The sequence below is a fragment of the Schistocerca serialis genome, chromosome 1 (genome assembly GCF_023864345.2).
Source record: "Schistocerca serialis cubense isolate TAMUIC-IGC-003099 chromosome 1, iqSchSeri2.2, whole genome shotgun sequence".
NCBI lineage: Eukaryota > Metazoa > Arthropoda > Insecta > Orthoptera > Acrididae > Schistocerca > Schistocerca serialis.
Window position 1 is genome coordinate 433316983 of NC_064638.1, and position 19216 is coordinate 433336198.

General features: G+C 38.7%; 1 protein-coding gene across 1 annotated transcript; it reads left to right on the forward strand.

The window, feature by feature from the left end:
- Positions 1 to 306: 306 nt before the first annotated feature.
- Positions 307 to 16060, forward strand: LOC126472606 (putative OPA3-like protein CG13603). Its single transcript, XM_050099945.1, has 3 exons — positions 307 to 497; positions 907 to 1148; positions 15157 to 16060. The coding sequence occupies exons 1-3, from the start codon at positions 356 to 358 to the stop codon at positions 15454 to 15456; spliced, it is 684 nt and encodes a 227-aa protein (XP_049955902.1). The 5' UTR covers positions 307 to 355; the 3' UTR covers positions 15457 to 16060.
- The last annotated feature ends 3156 nt before the right edge of the window (positions 16061 to 19216 follow it).

Sequence of the window (19216 nt, forward strand, 5' to 3'; positions counted from 1 at the left end):
GTATGATCTACAGGACCAATAATAAATCAAATCAAATCAAACAAGAAGCGACTTACCATATCGCGATTTTGGAATCAGTTAAGAACGAATATATGTCATGCAGTAGGTGCACTTTAAGAATTGCACTTAATTTCACCTTATTCATGTATTTTTCAATGATAATACAATATAGTGAGCAGCTATACAAATCAGACTGTCTTCGTGTTGAACGGCGCGTAAAATCATGGAAATTCGAACGTCCCGCCAAAACTGTAGCCGTAGCTGCACTTCAGGGACTTTGCATATCTTCCAAAAGTTTCAGTTGGGTTGGCGAGCCTGGCGGCTAGTATGCCGAACTGAACTTGCACGCGTAGAAATGGTAGTCGGTGCTTTTCCAATAGCCAAACTCGGCTCTTTACTGTTGCGACAAATAAGTAAACCAATAGCAAATGCTGTCAAAGAGCGCGCGAAGGCTAGCCCTTTTTTTCGCACTTACATATGTATGCCACCAGCACAGTGTAAGTAAATTAGTTTCCTAATTGGAATGTAAACAGAGCAGATTACACATCCTTAGTTGTCACTAATAAACTGAAAATTGCAATTTGTGTTTAAGGACAGTTGTAAGGTACCTAAATGCGAAGTTCCTCCAGCTATAAAAAAATATTGTTTTCACAGCGTTGTCAAAATTTTATTCCCATTTAAGTGTGTGTTTTTATTCCATGGTTTACTAAGGCTGTCATTTTTGTTCATTTTCACGGAGAAGATGTGTGTAACTGTGTAATTAAACCACAGATGATTTTCTTGTGTATCCATGTTAATACTGCCCTGTTTAGAAGCCGTGAAAAAACCCTAAACCTTCTCTTATAGTGTGCAAATAATATAAACATTTTGTCCATTCTAATAGCCATCTCTGTACCTGACCTGCAGTCTACAATTGGTGCGAGGTGAAAGCAAAGATGTGGATAATGAACCTGGGTAAACCTGTGAACATTCCAAGCCTGAATGAAGCAATGGCCATAGAGCTAGGTGCCAACCTGGTGGGAGAAGGAATTATATTTGGAGTTGCTGCTGGAGTACTGTACATAGAGTATAATAGACAGACGAGGAAGGAAACTGCAAAGGAACAGGCTCGTAAAGAGGAGCTTGATACACTTCACTATACAATACAGGTGGTGTACATTTTTTTTATCTATCATGTAACAATAGAGTTAAATTAAGGCATCATATAAATGTTATTGATTGCAATGAATCTTGTATTGATTTTGTGCCCATAAAGAAAACCATTTTGTGAAATACATTCATGCTTAGTACTTCAGAAAACCAAATGTGTCTACATAACTAAAATAAACTTGTCTGGTATATTATGCGTGCAATGCCAAACATGACTACCAATCCTGCTACAAGCTTTTCATTTTTCATTTGTTGATTTCAGTTTACAGTGCACTAATTTTGACTACTGCTATATTTCTAATAAATTAGACAGCAAAACAAATATATATATATATATATATATATATATATATATATATATATATATATATATATATATAGACACACACACACACACACACACACGCACACACACACGAGAGAGAGAGAGAGAGAGAGAGAGAGAGAGTTCTGCATGCTAGTTATAAAAAATGCTAATACTTTAATTATGAAAACTCCTGACAGTAATAACAAATGAGTAGGATACTATTTTTCAATCAAAACAATCACTCTTTAAATGATGTACATTGGCTTACAAAAAAAGTGAAGCACACAGAAGGCATGGTCGAATGTGCCACTTTGTACACGGGTACACCATCAGATGATACATAAATGATTATAGTTACGATTGTCTATGATAGGTGGAATGGCCACCATGGTGCATTAGTGTTGTTCGTATTTAATGTTGTTACTATGCTTCCTAGTGTGTACAAAGGGTGTGAGAAGTGTCAGTAGTTGAATGTTCACTATGAGGAACATGGAGGTGCAGTGTACTCACACGAGACAACATTTTCAGCACCTGACAGTTTGAAAGGAGCCAATTGCAGGTCTCTATTTGACTGACTGGTTGAATCCTACAATGTCCAGATTTGTGGGGAATTTAATTGTGACAGTGGGTCCTATGTTGGACTGTATTGAAACCTGAGGACAGGTTCTGGTTGGCCACATCTGACCACAAGTAAGGACCATCATATTGTGCACTAAGCAAATCATCAGCCTTTCAAATTTGCACCTGCCACTGAAGAACAAGTAATGGACTCCTTGCAATATTCTTTGCCCTCCTGCACCATTGGTCAGAGACTAGTATCAGCCAAGCAAGGAAATTGCTGTGCCATGCATAGACTACCATTGACACCACAACACAAATGGCTCTGTCCAGTGGTGCTACTGTGATGAGGAAGCATGGATTACTGTTGAATGGTGTCACATTGTGTTCAGTGATGAATCACTCTGTTGGGCTACACTGGGTCATCCCAGTCAGTGAGAATGGCAATAGTATGCGGAGGTCTCATTATTCCAGTGTTTTGGAGAGGCATTGTGGTGTTACTGCTGGTGTCAGGGTGTGGGGAGCCATTAGGTATGACTTAAGGTCACAGCTAGTAAGGACTGAGGGAAGAGCATGTCATGAACATCCTGCCCCACATATGTGATCACTTTTGTGACAGTATCTTGGTGACATTTTTCAACAGGACAATGCTGGTCCACACGACAGGTGTCTCCATGAACGGTGTTCGTGATGTTGAGGTACTCCCATAGTCAGTGTGTTCTCCAGGTCTGTCCCAATAGAATGTATGAACCATCTCAGACATCAACTCCATCCCAGTGCCAGTATCCAGGATATCAAGGGCCCATTGTAACAGTTGTGGTCAGTTTGCCCCAGGAGTGAATACAACAGCTTTGACACCCTTCCCAACTGGGGCATACATCCAATCCAAAGGGGGTGCAATACCATAATGATAACTGGGTACATAACACAGAGTCCTTTGTAAATCTGACTTGATTTTATAATCACAGAAATAACATAACACATCCTCTCAACTTGTGAAGGTTCATTTTGTTTCCTCCTCCCCTTCTGGGTGCTTTAGTTGTTTAGTCAAACGGTGTAAGCATTTTTGTGTAGTATACTACCTTGTTAATACCTTTTTTGTATAACCATTCTGAACAGAAAAATTCCGAAAGACCATTACACCAAGCATACCCACTGCTGTAGCTGAGGTCATTAACTCATGCCTGTGTAATGGTGGTCTCAGCTCAGTTCAAATCCTGGTGGTGAATGAGATCTTCACCACCAGTATTTGACCTGCCAGTAGAGGAGAGATGGCGGTGTACATTGTCTGATCATCAGTCTTTGTGCCAATGTCCTGGTTTAAATTTCAAATCTCTGATGAGCATCTCACACTGTTGAAGTTGACCTGTCACTGAGATGGGGATGTCAAGCTTCCCACATGGATCTGTACTGAATGCCACATCCTCTGTAATTGCAGCGAGTGATGTTATAACCATTGTGGGTCCTACTGTTTCATCGCCATTACAAATGGATGACTTTTGTGTGTATTACCTTAGCTCTCCGTCACACTGTGCTGCAGAATGCCATCTTGAGAATGCTATAAGGAGGATACAAGATTAGGCCAAGGAACATGGGTACTGTTTTTCACCTATGAAATATCATGTCCTGCATTTTTGCAGACTTCAGTCAGTACATCCGTACCTGGAACTGTACTTAGACCAGCTACTAGAAGTAGTTCTCCAATGTTGATTTTTAGGATTATCATTGTATAGTAAAGTAACATTGTCATCAGACATACAAATCAAGGATAATGGCTTGAGGTAACTAAATGCTTTGTTTCTGCTGTGACACCTTGTGGGGCCTTGTGGGGAACAGATTGAATGGATTTATTAAGTTTTTATCAGACAATAATTTTATCTCACTTAAGGTTAGGGATGTGTTCCTTGTTGTTCAGCAGTGCCACTTGTACTCTGTTTATTAGGCCCTGTCCACAATAACAGAGTACATCTAGCAACTGGAGCCTTTCATATGACCCTTGTAGTTAGCCTTTTTGTGGAACCTGTTATCCCATATTTGAAAGTATGACACCAGCTGCTCCTGATCTACTATGCAATCACTATCAACTAGACCACCGTTATTCCAGTCTTTTCCATAATGAAAGAATCTAGCTGCTTATGAATTGTCTGCAGACAGGCAGACCAGCTGAGGTATGGCTTGAGGACGTATGTGGAGAACTCAGATTCCCCCATTTGCTTGTATCCAAAAAACCATGTCTTGGACTTCTCCATGGTATGTCACTAGGCCACAGCACTGTAGCACAGAGGGAACTCTACAGGTTCCACTACTTACAAACAGATATTTAACTCTTGTATACCATGATTATCCACTTAACAAAATTGTTTATACAGATGATTTTAAAGTCAGTAACTTTTTTGTATTTTTCCTTTTTCTCAGTTCAGTTCCCAATTGGTGTTTTCAGTCACGTACTAAATATGTTAAAATGCAGCTTTCCTTTTTCAGATTAAATCCTTCTGGAGTTGTTCATCTAGTATAATGTCCTTAACAATTGTGCAACTATTCTTTTTACTATATAAGACTTAAAATTTTTGGACATGTTACAATGGATACTTCTTAACAGATAATACTCTTTCTTCACAATACTAATGGGAATTTGTAAATGTGGAGTTTGTGTTCAGTTACTTTGTAGCATGGATAATAGAAAAAACTTACAATTTGGCTGTCTTTAAAGATTGCGTTTCCTACTGATATTAGAATACTGAGGGGGAGAGCTCAGTGGTCATGACTCTGGACTCCGTTCAAGAGGACTATTCTTGAAGAAGACACGGACTTAAATTCCTGTTCTGCTGCCCAGATTTAAATTTTCTATGCTTTCACTAAATATTCAGCCCTTGGGATATTCCATGTAAAGTAGGACACATGATATTTAAAAGTTTAAAATTAGGTACTTTTATATAGTTTTTTTGAAATGGCTGGACTTACTACTGTATGGCAAGAATGATTTGAGAACATTATTGCTTTCCCTCCATAATTTGTAGCCATTTATATGATGCCATATGTTGTTTCATATGATGCGAGTGGGAATTATTGGCGATTTTGGACCTTCATTTCAACTAATTGGCAGGTAAGAGTTAGCATATCATTATTTATATTACTGTTACATACCCTAATGTACTGCATAAAAAGTAGAAAACTGAAGAACGTAAATTATATGTTGGGGTAAATAATATAATACAACAGCATGAACTTTCATGTAACATGAGCCACTTTCATGTAATAAGTTTTTATACCAAGAGAGATATAAGAGATAAATTTATCTTGTTCAGTAATTTACTTTGTAGTGTGAAAACAGTTGTATTACTTTTTAGGTTAGAAGAGGAGGATACCTGCAGCAGCAGAAAGACAGAGTAGGAGGAGGGGGGGGGGGGGGGGGGAGTGAGTTAAAGAGTAAAGGAAAATGTGAAGAATTTAAGAAGCAGCATCTGGAAGAAGCTCAAAAGACATAGCAAGTCAACATAAGCAAGAACTGTTAGTAGAAGAAAGAAGAGCCAAAAATAGGGAGAGGGTTAGAAAACATAGGCAGCATAAGATGCAAGATCAGCCAGCTAGTAAAGCAAGTTTGTCGCCATTTAAGTCACATAGTGCTCCGGATAAAGCCATGGCTAGAGTGCTGCAGTTGCTTACATTAGCAAGTTACTGTCAAATATACCTGAAAATGTGAAGGTAGTTTCAATCTGGTCAGATCGACCTGACTCGCAGTTTAAAAACAAGTATATTACTGCTGTTGTACCTCAATTTCAATAATTTCATAATGTGGAAGTCTATTGGAACTTGTTTGCTACATGCCATGGTAAAGGAGCCATAGATGGAATTGATGCAGTTGCGGAATGGCTATTGAGGAATGCTGTAAAAAAGCAAAAATTCATTTTAGGTGATGCATCAGCTTCCACTCAGGTGGCTGCAAGTACCACAACTATGCAGGTTTTTCATGTGTCTGCTGATGAAATTCAAGGAATCAATGTGAAACTTAATGTGGCTCAAATATTTTCTTTGGCACCATCAGTACCAAACATAAAAAGCATTCACTGCTTTCACTACAAGAAAGGAGTACTACAAACAGTCTCCAAAGAATTTTGCTGCTGCAGATCATCCTATTGGAGAAACTATAGAAAGTGTGAAAATTGGAGACTGGTACAAAGTGGAATACGAAAGTAAATACAGTGCTGGAGAAATACATGCAGTTTTTGGAAATTCTTACATAATCAGTGTGATGGAGTGTGCTGGCCTCTATTGGAAATGGCCAGTAAAACATTATGAAATTACAAAGAATATTAATCCACATGATGTTGTCAGTGCAAGGGGATATTTTCAGTTCTGACTTTTAATTGAATTTACAGTTCATTTTCCCACATGTCATGCTCTTATTATTTTTCATAGTGTTTGAAAAGTGGAAGGTTGTTGTTGTTGTTGTTGTTGTTGTTGTTGTTGTTGTTGTGGTCTTCAGTCCTGAGACTGATTTGATGCAGCTCTCCATGCTACTCTATCCTGTGCAAGCCTCTTCATCTCCCAGTACTTACTGCAACCTACATACTTCTGAATCTGCTTAGTGTATTCATCTCTTGGTCTCCCTCTACGATTTTTACCCTCCACGCTGCCCCCCAATGCTAAATTTGTGATCCCTTGATGCCTCGAAACATGTCCTACCAACCGGTCTCTTCTTTTTGTCAAGTTGTGCCACAAACTCCTCTTCTCCCCAATTCTATTCAATACCTCCTCATTAGTTATGTGATCTACCCATCTAATCTTCAGCATTCTTCTGTAGCACCACATTTCAAAAGCTTCTATTCTCTTCTTGTCCAAACTATTTATCGTCCATATTTCACTTCCACACATGGCTACACTCCATACAAATAATTTCAGAAACGACTTCCTGATGCTTAAATCTATACTCAATGTTAACAAATTTCTCTTCTTCAGAAACGCTTAACTTGCCATTGCCAGTCTACATTTTATATCCTCTCTACTTCGACCATTATCAGTTATTTTACTCCCCAAATAGCAAAACTCCTTTACTACATTAAGTGTCTCATTTCCTAATCTAATTCCCTCAGCATCACCTGATTTAATTTGACTACATTCCATTATCCTCGTTTTGCTTTTGTTGATGTTCATCTTATATCCTCCTTTCAAGACACTATCCATTCCGTTCAGCTGCTCTTCCAAGTTCTTTGCTGCCTCTGACAGAATGCAATGCCATTGGCGAACCTCAAAGTTTTTATTTCTTCTCCATGAATTTTAATACCTACTCCGAATTTTTCTTTTGTTTCCTTTACTGCTTCCTCAATATACAGATTGAATAACATTGGGGATAGGCTACAACCCTGTCTCACTCCCTTCCCAACCACTGCTTCCCTTTCATACCCCTCGACTCTTATAACTGGTTTCTGTACAAATTGTAAATAGCCTTTCGCTCCCTGTATTTTACCCCTGCCACCTTCAGAATTTGAAAGAGAGTATTCCAGTCAACATTGTCAAAAGCTTTCTCTAAGTCTACAAATGCTAGAAACGTAGGTTTGCCTTTTCTTAATCTGGCTTCTAAGATAAGTCGTAGGGTCAGTATTGCCTCACGTGTTCCAACATTTCTACGGAATCCAAACTGATCTTCGCCGAGGTCGGCTTCTTCTAGTTTTTTCATTCGTCTGTAAAGAATTCGCGTTAGTATTTTGCAGCTGTGACTTATTAAACTGATAATTCGGTAATTTTCACATCTGTCAACACCTGCTTTCTTTGGGATTGGAATTATTGTATTCTTCTTGAAGTCTGACTGTATTTCGCCTGTATCATACATCTTGCTCACCAGATAGTAGAGTTTTGTCATGACTGGCTCTCCCAAGGCCGTCAGTAGTTCTAATGGAATGTTGTCTACTCCCGGGGCCTTGTTTCGACTTAGGTCTTTCAGTACTCTGTCAAACTCTTCACGCAGTATCTTATCTCCCATTTCGTCCTCATCTACATTCTCTTCCATTTCCATAATATTGTCCTCAAGTACATCGCCCTTGTATAAGCCCTCTATATACTCCTTCCACCTTTGCCTTCCCTTCTTTGCTTAGAACTGGGTTTCCATCTGAGATCTTGATATTCATATAAGTGGTTCTCTTCTCTCCAGAGGTATCTTTAATTCTCCTGTAGGCAGTATCTATCTTACCCCTAGTGAGATAAGCCTCTACACCCTTACATTTGTCCTCTAGCCATCCCTGCTTAGCCATTTTGCACTTCCTGTCGATCTCATTTTTGAGACGTTTGTATTCCTTTTTGCCTGCTTCATTTACTGCATTTTTATATTTTCTCCTTTCATCAATTAAATTCAATATTTCTTCTGTTACCCAAGGATTTCTTTTAGCCCTTGTCTTTTTACCTACTTGATCGTCTGTTGCCTTCACTACTTCATCCCTCAGAGCTACCCATTCTTCTTCTACTGTATTTCTTTCCCCCATTCCTGTCAGTTGTTCCCTTATGCTCTCTCTGAAACTCTGTACAACCTCTGGTTCTTTGAGTTTATCCAGGTCCCATCTCCTTAATTTCCCACCTGTTTGCAATTTCTTCAGTTTTAATCTACAGTTCATAACCAATAGATTGTGGTCAGAGTCCACATCTGCCCCTGGAAATGTCTTACAATTTAAAACCTGGTTCCTAAATCTCTGTCTTACCATTATATAATCTATCTGATACCTTTTAGTATCTCCAGGATTCTTCCATATATACAACATTCTTTCATGATTCTTGAACCAAGTGTTGGCTATGATTAAGTTATGCTCTGTGAAAAATTCTACCAGACGGTTTCCTCTTTCATTTTTCCCCCCATCCATATTCACCCACTACGTTTCCTTCTCTCCCTTTTCCTACTCTCGAATTCCAGTCACCCATGACTATTAAATTTTCATCACCCTTCACTATCTGAATAATTTCTTTTATCTCATCATACATTTCTTCAATTTCTTCGTCATCTGCAGAGCTAGTTGGCACATAAACTTGTACTACTGTAGTAGGTGTGGGCTTCGTATCTATCTTGGCCACAATAATGCGTTCACTATGCTGTTTGTAGTAGCTTACCCGCATTCCTATTTTCCTATTCATTATTAAACCTACTCCTGCATTACCCCTATTTGATTTTGTGTTTATAACCCCGGTAGTCACCTGACCAGAAGTCTTGTTCCTCCTGCCACCGAACTTCACTATTCCCACTATATTTAACTTTAACCTATTCATTTCCCTTTTTACATTTTCTAACCTACCTGCCCGATTAATGGATCTGACATTCCACGCTCCGATCCGTAGAACGCCAGTTTTCTTTCTCCTAATAATGACATCCTCTTGAGTAGTCCCCACCCGGAGATCCGAATAGGGGACTATTTTACCTCCGGAATATTTTACCCAAGAGGACGCCATCATCATTTAATCATACAGTAAAGCTGCATGCCCTCAGGAAAAATTACGGCCATGGTTTCCCCTTGCTTTCAGCCGTTCGCAGTACCAGCACAGCAAGGCCGTTTTGGTTAATGTTACAAGGCCAGATCAAGTCAATCATCCAGACTGTTGCCCTTGCAACTACTGAAAAGGCTGCTGCCCCTCTTCAGGAACCACATGTTTGTCTGGCCTCTCAACAGATAACCCTCTGTTGTGGTTGCACCTATGGTACGCCTATCTGTATCGCTGAGGCACGCAAGCTTCCCCACCAACGGCAAGGTCCATGGTTCATGGGGGGATGTATTTGGCGTATAATGTCATATTTTCATTTTTCTGGTTGCAGCAAAAAAGCTTTTCAAACAAGACGTAGCAAGTAACATGAGTCATGTAACATTGTCACGTGCCTTTTTCGGTATATTACAATATTTCAAATGGTATAAATAATTTTAAAAATGTGTAACTCTCTCTTGTTTGAATGCCAACCTAATATGCATTTTCTGTGAAAAAAACCAGATCCATACTAATAGTTTGAGGACAGTTTTGACATAAAGTGCACGATGTCCCAAATTTATATCATGAGTCACAACATGAATTACATATTTGTTCTTTAATTTTAATGCTCTTCCCTGCATAAATAACACTTCAAGATTTTTGCCTGAATAACACAATTTATAATGATGATCTATAAAAGAAAATGTCGGTTTGTAGATTGATATCAAGTGAACATAATAAAACACTGATTTCAAAATGTAACATGAGTCACCATGGAATCTCCCCTCTTTGAAATGGGGACACCTGCTTTCCTGCCTCATTCTTATCCAATTCAAACTTGCGTCTGTCCCGAATCAGCCCGATGTCAAGCCATGTGCATCACAGTTCCTTTGTAATCACAGTTCATTTGTGACTGGTTTTTATTTCCCATGAATAGCATTAATCTGAACATGGACTGCCACTTACATATTAAGATTTTTACTGAACTTGCTGTCAGAGTAGTGGACAGATTAAACATGTATACAGGCATAATACCAATTTATTGTGGCTACGTAATGTAGCTGAAACTGATAACAGGTGAAGTACACATTTATGGTTATGTCTCTGATAATTTTTACATGTTCGTTAATTCCCCTTGCATGGTACACAGGTGAGAAAGTTTTTGTGGTTTTCCATATATATATATATATATATATATATATATATATAGAGGGAAACATTCCACGCGGGAAAAATATATCTAAAAACAAAGATGATGTGACTTACCAAACGAAAGCGCTGGCACGTCGATACACACACACAAACATACACACAAAATTCTAGCTTTCGCAACCAACGGTTGCTTCATCAGGAAAGAGGGAAAGACGAAAGGATGTGGGTTTTAAGGGAGAGGGTAAGGAGTCATTCCAATCCCGGGAGCGGAAAGACTTACCTTAGGGGGAAAAAAGGACGGGTATACACTCGCGCGCGCACACACACACATATCCATCCACACATATACAGACACAAGCAGACATATTCAAAGGCATAGAGATTGGGCAGAGATGTCAGTTGAGGCAGAAGTGCAGAGGCAAAGATGTTGTTGAATGACAGGTGAGGTATGAGTGGCAGCAACTTGACATTAGCGGAGATTGAGGACTGGTGGATAACAGGAAGAGAGGATATATTCAAGAGCAAGTTCCCATCTCCAGAGTTCGGATAGGTTGGTGTTAGTGGGAAGTATCCAGATAACCCGGTCAGTGTAAAACCGTGCCAAGATGTGCTGGCTGTGCACCAAGGCATGTTTAGCCACAGGGTGATCCTCATTACCAACAAACACTGTCTGCCTATGTCCATTCATGCAAATGAACAGTTTGTTGCTGGTCATTCCCACATAGAATGTGTCACAGTGTAGGCAGGTCAGTTGGTAAATCACGTGGGTGCTTTCACACGTGGCTCTGCCTTTGATCGTGTACACCTTCTGGGTTACAGGACTGGAGTAGGTGGTGGTGGTGGTGGTGGTGGTGGTGGTGGTGCATGGGACAGGTTTTACACCGGGGCAGTTACAAGGGTAGGAGCCAGAGGGTAGGGAAGGTGGTTTGGGGATTTCATAGGGATGAACTAAGAGGTTACGCAGCTATCTTGTCCACCCAAATTATCTCTGGAACAATAACAGCTATTGGAAAATGACTTTCACCGGTATCAATGTAGGGCTGGGGCCCATGAATGTACATATTTGGAAACATTCTAAAACGAAAGCATATGTGTTTTTTAACATGCTTATGTTTTTTAAATGGACCTCCTATATTTTTTCTTCAGCAATCCATAGCATGACAAAGCACATACACTATGGCGTTGATTACATCGCAATATTCCCATTACATCCCAAGATATTGAGACGCGAAGTTGACGCTTGAAACACCCGACACGCGCTGCTAGCGCACGTCCTGAGGCTCAGGCGTGAACCCCATGCTGCCCGTAATCGCAATGTGATTAACATGCGTAATCACACTTCGATACTTATCAAGAGGTCCGAAACGAATAATACGGTCTGCTGCCATCCTGCTGCGATTACGGGCAGCATGGGGTTCACGCCTGAGCCTCAGGACATGCACTAGCAGCGCATGTCAGGTGTTTCAAGCGTCAACTTCGCATCTCAATATCTCGGGATGTAATGGGAATATTGCGATGCAATCAATGCCATTGTGTATGTGCTTTGTCATGCTATGGATTGCTGAAGAAAAAATATAGGAGGTCCATTTAAAAAAACATAAGTTTGTGTTAAAAAACACATATGCTTTCGTTTTAGAATGTTTCCAAATATGTAAATTCCTGGGCCTCAGCCCTACATTGATACCGGTGAAGTTGTTTTCCCTGTGTGTGTGTGTGTGTGTGTGTGTGTGTGTGTGTGTGTGTGTGTGTGTGTCTCTCTCTCTCTCTCTCTCTCTCTCTCTCTCTCTCTCTCTCTCTCTCTCTCTCTCTATAAACATTCCACGTGGGAAAAATTATATATAAAAAACAAGATGAGGTGACTTACCGAACGAAAGCGCTGGCAGGTCGATAGACACACAAACAAACACAAACATACACACAAAATTCAAGCTTTCGCAACAAACTGTTGCCTCATCAGGAAAGAGGGAAGGAGAGGGAAAGACGGAAGGAAGTGGGCTTTAAGGGTGAGGGTAAGGAGTCATTCCAATCCCGGGAGCGGAAAGACTTACCTTAGGGGGAAAAAAGGACAGGTATACACTCGCGTACACACACACATATCCATGTCTGTATGTGTGGATGGATATGTGTGTGTGTGTGTGCGAGTGTATACCTGTCCTTTTTTCCCCCTAAGGTAAGTCTTTCCGCTCCCAGGATTGGAATGACTCCTTACCCTCACCCTTAAAACCCACTTCCTTCCGTCTTTCCCTCTCCTTCCCTCTTTCCTGATGAGGCAACAGTTTGTTGCGAAAGCTTGAATTTTGTGTGTATGTTTGTGTTTGTTTGTGTGTCTATCGACCTGCCAGCGCTTTCGTTTGGTAAGTCACCTCATCTTTGTTTTTTTATATATATAGACACAACAGCAAGACTCTGTACCGCCAACTGAAGAAGAAATTATCAAACACATAAACAAACTCAAAAATAACAAAGCATCAGGAGAAGATGGAATTGTAGCCGAATTTCTCAAAAGTCTAGGGTCTAACTCAAGAAATGAGCTAGTTAAAATTATTCAAAACATATGGGTTACTGAAGAAATACCAGAAGATTGGAAATGTGCCCTAATACATCCGTTACATAAAAAAGGGGATAAATCGGATGTGAACAACTATAGAGGAATCTCCTTACTTGCCGTCACATACAAGATATTATCAGCTTGTCTTCTTGAAAGAACACAAAAACTGCTAGAACCCAAAATCTCAGATTTCCAAGCTGGTTTCAGACCAAACAGATCATGTCCAGAACAAATTTTAAACTTGAAATTGATTACAAGGATGAGACAAATGCGAAGGAAGCCTACAGTATATGTCTTTGTCGACTTTAAAAAGGCATATGATTCAATTCACAGACCCACACTATTTAAAATTCTTAAAGAACAAGGACTGGATAAGAAGACACGGAACATCATAGAGCAGACATTAACAAATACAAAATGCAAAGTGAAATTCATGGGAAAACTTTCAAAATCATTTGAGATAAAAACTGGGGTTAGACAAGGTGATGGATTATCACCTCTGTTATTTAACTTAGTTCTGGATAGAGTCATGGCAGAATGGGAAAAAGAACTCAAAAAAGAAAAGTACTGGAAACCAATATCACTGGGAACCAAAAAAGATGACCTACAAATCCCCTACTTAGCCTACACAGACGATCTTGCAATAATGGCAGATTCTAGTGAAATGGCAGTCAAACAGATAGAAACCTTAAAAGAGTGTGCAGGAAAAGTTGGCCTACAAATATCTTTTGAGAAAACGGTGTTTACAACAACAAATCTAGAAATTTCTAAGTTACAAACCAAATATGGAGAAATTAAGAGGGTACTATACTTTAAATATTTAGGAGAGATAATTTCTGAAAAATACTCACAACAAGAAAGAATATTAAAAGCTCGTAGGGGTCTAGGGCTGGTCCAAAACATTTACAATAAAAAATGTCTATCTATAAATACAAAAATGAAACATTATAAGTCGGTAATTAAACCAATAATGCTATAGGCCAGCGAAACCTTGACACTTAAAAGGAAAACAGATATGGAAAACCTGAAGAAAGAGGAAAGGAAAATCATTAGGAAAATTCTGGGACCAAGGTGGACCAAAGAGGGGTATAGATTACAGAAAAATTCTAAAATTGAAGAATATTCTAACATAGAGATAGACATGAGGAAGAGGCGTCTAAAATTCTATGGCCACATAATGAGACTTCCCGATCGCAGACTTACAAAAAAAATAGTAAGATACATAGCATCCCTTGTTAATGGAGGAGAATGGATCAAAAATGTAAAGAAAGATCTGGAATTAGCCAACATTACTACTGAAGACATGAACAAAAGAAACAATTTCAAACTTAAAGTTGACAAATGGGAGGTCAAACCAGAGACAAAAGCGCCGAGAACTGGAACAAAATGGAGCGAAGAAAGAAAAGCTGAATTCTCGCAAAGAATGAAGACCTGGTGGGCAAACAAGAATAATAAGAAGCCCCAGAAGTGAACCATCTTTACTTAGCGTCTTCCATGTTGGGAGCTTTACGACTAATAATAATAATAATAATAATATAAACAATGTGACTTACCAAACAAAAGCGCTGGCAGGTCGATAGACACGCAAACATACACACAAAATTCAAGCTTTCGCAACCAGCAGTTGCTTCATCAGGAAAGAGGGAAGGAGAGGGAAAGACAAAAGGATGTGGGTTTTAAGGTAGAGGGTAAGGAGTCATTCCAATCCTGGGAGTGGAAAGACTTACCTTAGGGGGAAAAAGGACAGGTATACACTCGCGCACACACACACACATATCCATCCGCACCTACACAGACACAAGCAGACATTTGTAAATATATTTTAGATATATTTTTCCCACGTGGAATGTTTCCCTCCCTTTTTTGTATGGTTTTTGTATCCAAGTTGGGATAGGAAAACTCCACATTTCTTCCCCATTACCTGTGTTGTATTTGTAGAGAGTTTGCAGTTCTGAATTACTGTTGAATTGATTGTTCTTCATGTATTAGTAACATTTCCACTTTACAGGAACTCTACTTTACTACAGAGCGTCAGGATGCACAGATACGTGAACTGACACGCATGATTGTGGACTTGGAATGTGAAGTAAGCCACAAATCTTGGCTTGGACGGATTAAGCATCCAAAGCATGCACATCACCCTGCTCCGGATACTGAGATGCATATAGTACCTGACCGACATCATCATAGTAATGAGACCAACCATGCAAGTTCAGGAAAAATGGCAGAGAAAGACAATGAAAGTGAAACCAGTTTTGTTATGCGTGCACTTGAAATGCTTCGTGCTGATATGGAAGGTCGTCGATAGTGTATAAATCTTTTATGTTAAACATGCCATGAATGGCAGATGTAGCAAATATGTAAAAAGAGAAGACTGTCTTTTGACAACTGTTGCATCATTCATATGAAATTATTTAAGAAGTAAATGGGATGCTGCTGTATTTGGCCAGTTGTTACATAAATAACAATTTTCTGTATAGTGAGAATTAAGAGAAGCAATGTTGTGTTTGCTGCACATTCACAGTGCAATATATTGTAGTAATCTGCCGTACGGTGCCTTCTTTAAGTTGACATTTTATGTAATAGGCAAACAAGTGTGGGAATAAGTCTTCTTAGACATTTACACTAAAACATAAACAAGCTTCAATTAATATTTGATGTCCCACATACCTGATTTATTCATTCTTTTGGGGGTACTGTAATATTCCACTCATAGCTGGCAATGAGGGATCAAATTAGTTTTGCATGTTTATATTGATTAGGAGGGAGTTTTGATCTAAATTGGTGTGTGGCTTGTTACCTATGTGATAAGGAAGGTCCGGTGGGAATGGATACCATATGTAGTTCTTGTGCAGTGAGAGAGGAAAAAAAAAATTAAAAATCATTGTGGTTAAAAGACTGTTATGCACCAATAGAGACCAGAACTCTCCTCCGTCTGCTGCAAAATGTCAGATCACACACCAGAGTCCAGATTTGCAATTCCATCACACACAAAACATGAAAATGCATTCTGGATAAATTTACCTATGTAATTTGTAGAGGTTGAAAAGGAAGTAGTGTCAGGATCCGTTAAGTGTCCGAGCCAATAATGAAGCCTGCAACATTGTTTGTGAAATAAAATCCCCATAAACGTCATCTACTGATATGAGCAAAACCTGTCTTTAGTGTTTTTGGGTGGTATGTGGCTGCAAGGACAGAGAGAAACAGTTCCAATTTATGGAGATATAGCTTGGTCCAAAAGGAGAGCAGCTGGTATCTGCTAGTCCCAGAAGAGCAGGGCTGACACTGGCAGAGTGCCAGGTAATTCCTTTTTTATATTGAGTTATTTAAGATCTGTTACTGTTGTATGATATCTAAAGTAATTTTGTTCACTACACAAAAATACTGATCAGAAAGAAGCACACAAGTGGGCATACATTAGTGTCATTTATTTTTTTAGAATTTTTCTAGCAGTTTGGATAAATATTGTGAACTATGTATCTTTTGCACTGTAATGTTGAAAGTGCTGTTCTGTTTTATTTTAGTTCATCTATGTTCTCATTTTCCATTTCTTGTTTCTTTTGATATTAAAATTTAAGGAAGTGGAAAAAAAAATGGCAGTTTGTGCTAAGTGTTGTGAAGTTACAGCTTTTCCTTCTCCAACATTTGTCGTTAGATCAATTATAGGACCTGGAGTTAGTGACATAATTTATTATATTGTTGACTTTGTCATGCAATGAAATTCAGTTAATTCTACGATTTACATGTATGAAAAAGAAACTTCCATTTTATTCTTCAAATGGCAAAATTCTCATTTGTTTGAAGCACTTTACTAAATAAATGTTATTGATAGATTGGGTAACAAACTGTTCGTATGATCAGTATGCATTAAAAATTAAAGCAATCAGTATTGTAATTTTTATGTTTGTAATGAATACATTTCTCAATGGATTTCCCTATGTTAACAGATGAAATCAAACAAAAAAAAAAGTGAACAATCTTGAAATCAGTGAACTTTTTATTTTTACAATTTATTTAATTCATGCTATGATAAGTTGATTGGTTTCATATGTAGCATACAAATGTTAACTTTCCGAATTGTTATGGAGACAAACTATCTGGCTTGCATGTATCTCAAAAATATTTATTAAAAATATATTTTATGAAATCTTCAGCTTGTTGAATGAACAGACATAAATTTACATCTAATCATGCAGAGGGCAGTGTGTTTCATAAATGTCTAATGTAAGTGCAAACAGATGCTGTTGACAAGTGATGTACCCTAATGACCCTTGAATTTACAGCTCTCTCTTGTCCTGAGGCTGAGTTCATGGATGAATGTCATTGAAGATCAACTACATTAAAGATCCTTAATGATATCTTCACTTCTGTAGACAGAAAAAAGAAAAGAAATAGATTCAATGATATTGAGAATTGGAGCCCAGATTCCAACAGAGGAAGGACTAGATTCTTCTCTTTGTCATTCAGCAAAATCATTGTAAAAAAGCAATGGAACTATGGGATAAGATAAAAGCTCAAAGAATTAAACAAAATCACAAAACAAGCAGAAGTGAATGTTGAAAACTAGATGAGCAAAAGAGACTTTTGCTAGGAAAGCAGTATCTGGATCAAATGGGGTAATAATACTTTTAAGCAGAAAATGGAAGAATAGTGTGATTAATAACCACCACTTACCGTCAGAAGAACGATAAAATTAAAGGCTCCTTCAGTAGATGGGTGCATAACAGACTTACTTCCCAGTGACAAATAGTAAAATTGAAGAAATCAAAGTTACCTACTGGAATTTTCTGAGAATTAGGGATTTGTCTTAAGGTGCGAGTGTTATGATGCGGCAGCAGTTGTCGCAATTTAAGTGATGTTCACGGGAGGTGTAATGAGTCTCACAAAGCAGCTGTGACCAATAACAGTACATGAGAAAAATGAGTTTTCAGATTTTCTTGCAGTAAAAAATACTGTTTCTACAGAGTGAGCAAAATGAAACTGAACAGGAAAATATTTCATGCTTCTTAAGACCAGCAGGAAACTGCTTATCTCGGAGCACAAAGACAAATATGATCCTTTTTATTAAAAGACACTGAGCAGCATGGTACCAGCTGACTCCTCCTACCTTCCTCAGCATCTTTAAAAATTTTGTCACACAAACATATTAACACTATTTTTAATGGGCAACTCGCTTCCACAAACTCCTTTAACTATAACTCTCTTGCACCCACTAGTCCATTGCTGTGTTGCTCATACCCATCCACTCCCACTTGCCCATTCTCACTCGCTCATTCAGCCCACCTCATTCTCATTAACTATTTGTGTGTCTGTAGCACTGTTCCCACTCTCATAGCCACAGTCTCATTTGTTCTGTCCTAGTAAATACTGTCTCTTCCTCCTGTCACCATCTCCCTCTTACTCTCTCCTACAGCTAGTATCTCATTCATTCCTTCCCACTGTCATTATTCTCCTTTCCTCATTGTTGTTTTCATAGGCACTCACCCACTTCCACTTTCTTCTTCTCTTTTATCCCTCTCCCTCTGGCACTGCCTCCTTCACTCTCAGCAAGAAAAAAACATAAATATGTTCGCATGCCAAAATTTTTGGGGAAATTTTTAAAGGTGCTGGAGGAAGTATAACAAGTCAGCTGGTAACCCACATTTCAGTCAGTCTTTTAATAAGCAGGGGTAGACTCACCTTTTTTTGTGCTCTGATAGGAGCATTTTTTCCCTGGTTACCTCCTTTTTCCTGCTACATCGGGGTATGTCATATAAAAGAACTTTAAGGGCCAGTAACACTTTGACAGTTAACTTATTTGAAATGGAAATAGTGCAAAACTAATTTTACACCTCCGACCAGATTTTAGGCACATAAAAATTTTGCATGTGCTTTAATACTACAACAGGGGTTCCCGCAACTCTTCTGATGATAAAAAAGACTCTTTACAGCATATTTCTCCATCCCACATTGCTTTATAAACAATTTTTTTCTTCCCCCCTCTCTCTGGATTTTACATGCACATGTTACATGTAGAAGTAGGGTAACTTTGAACCTCTGTATCTCAGGTACATATAAAAAAATAATCA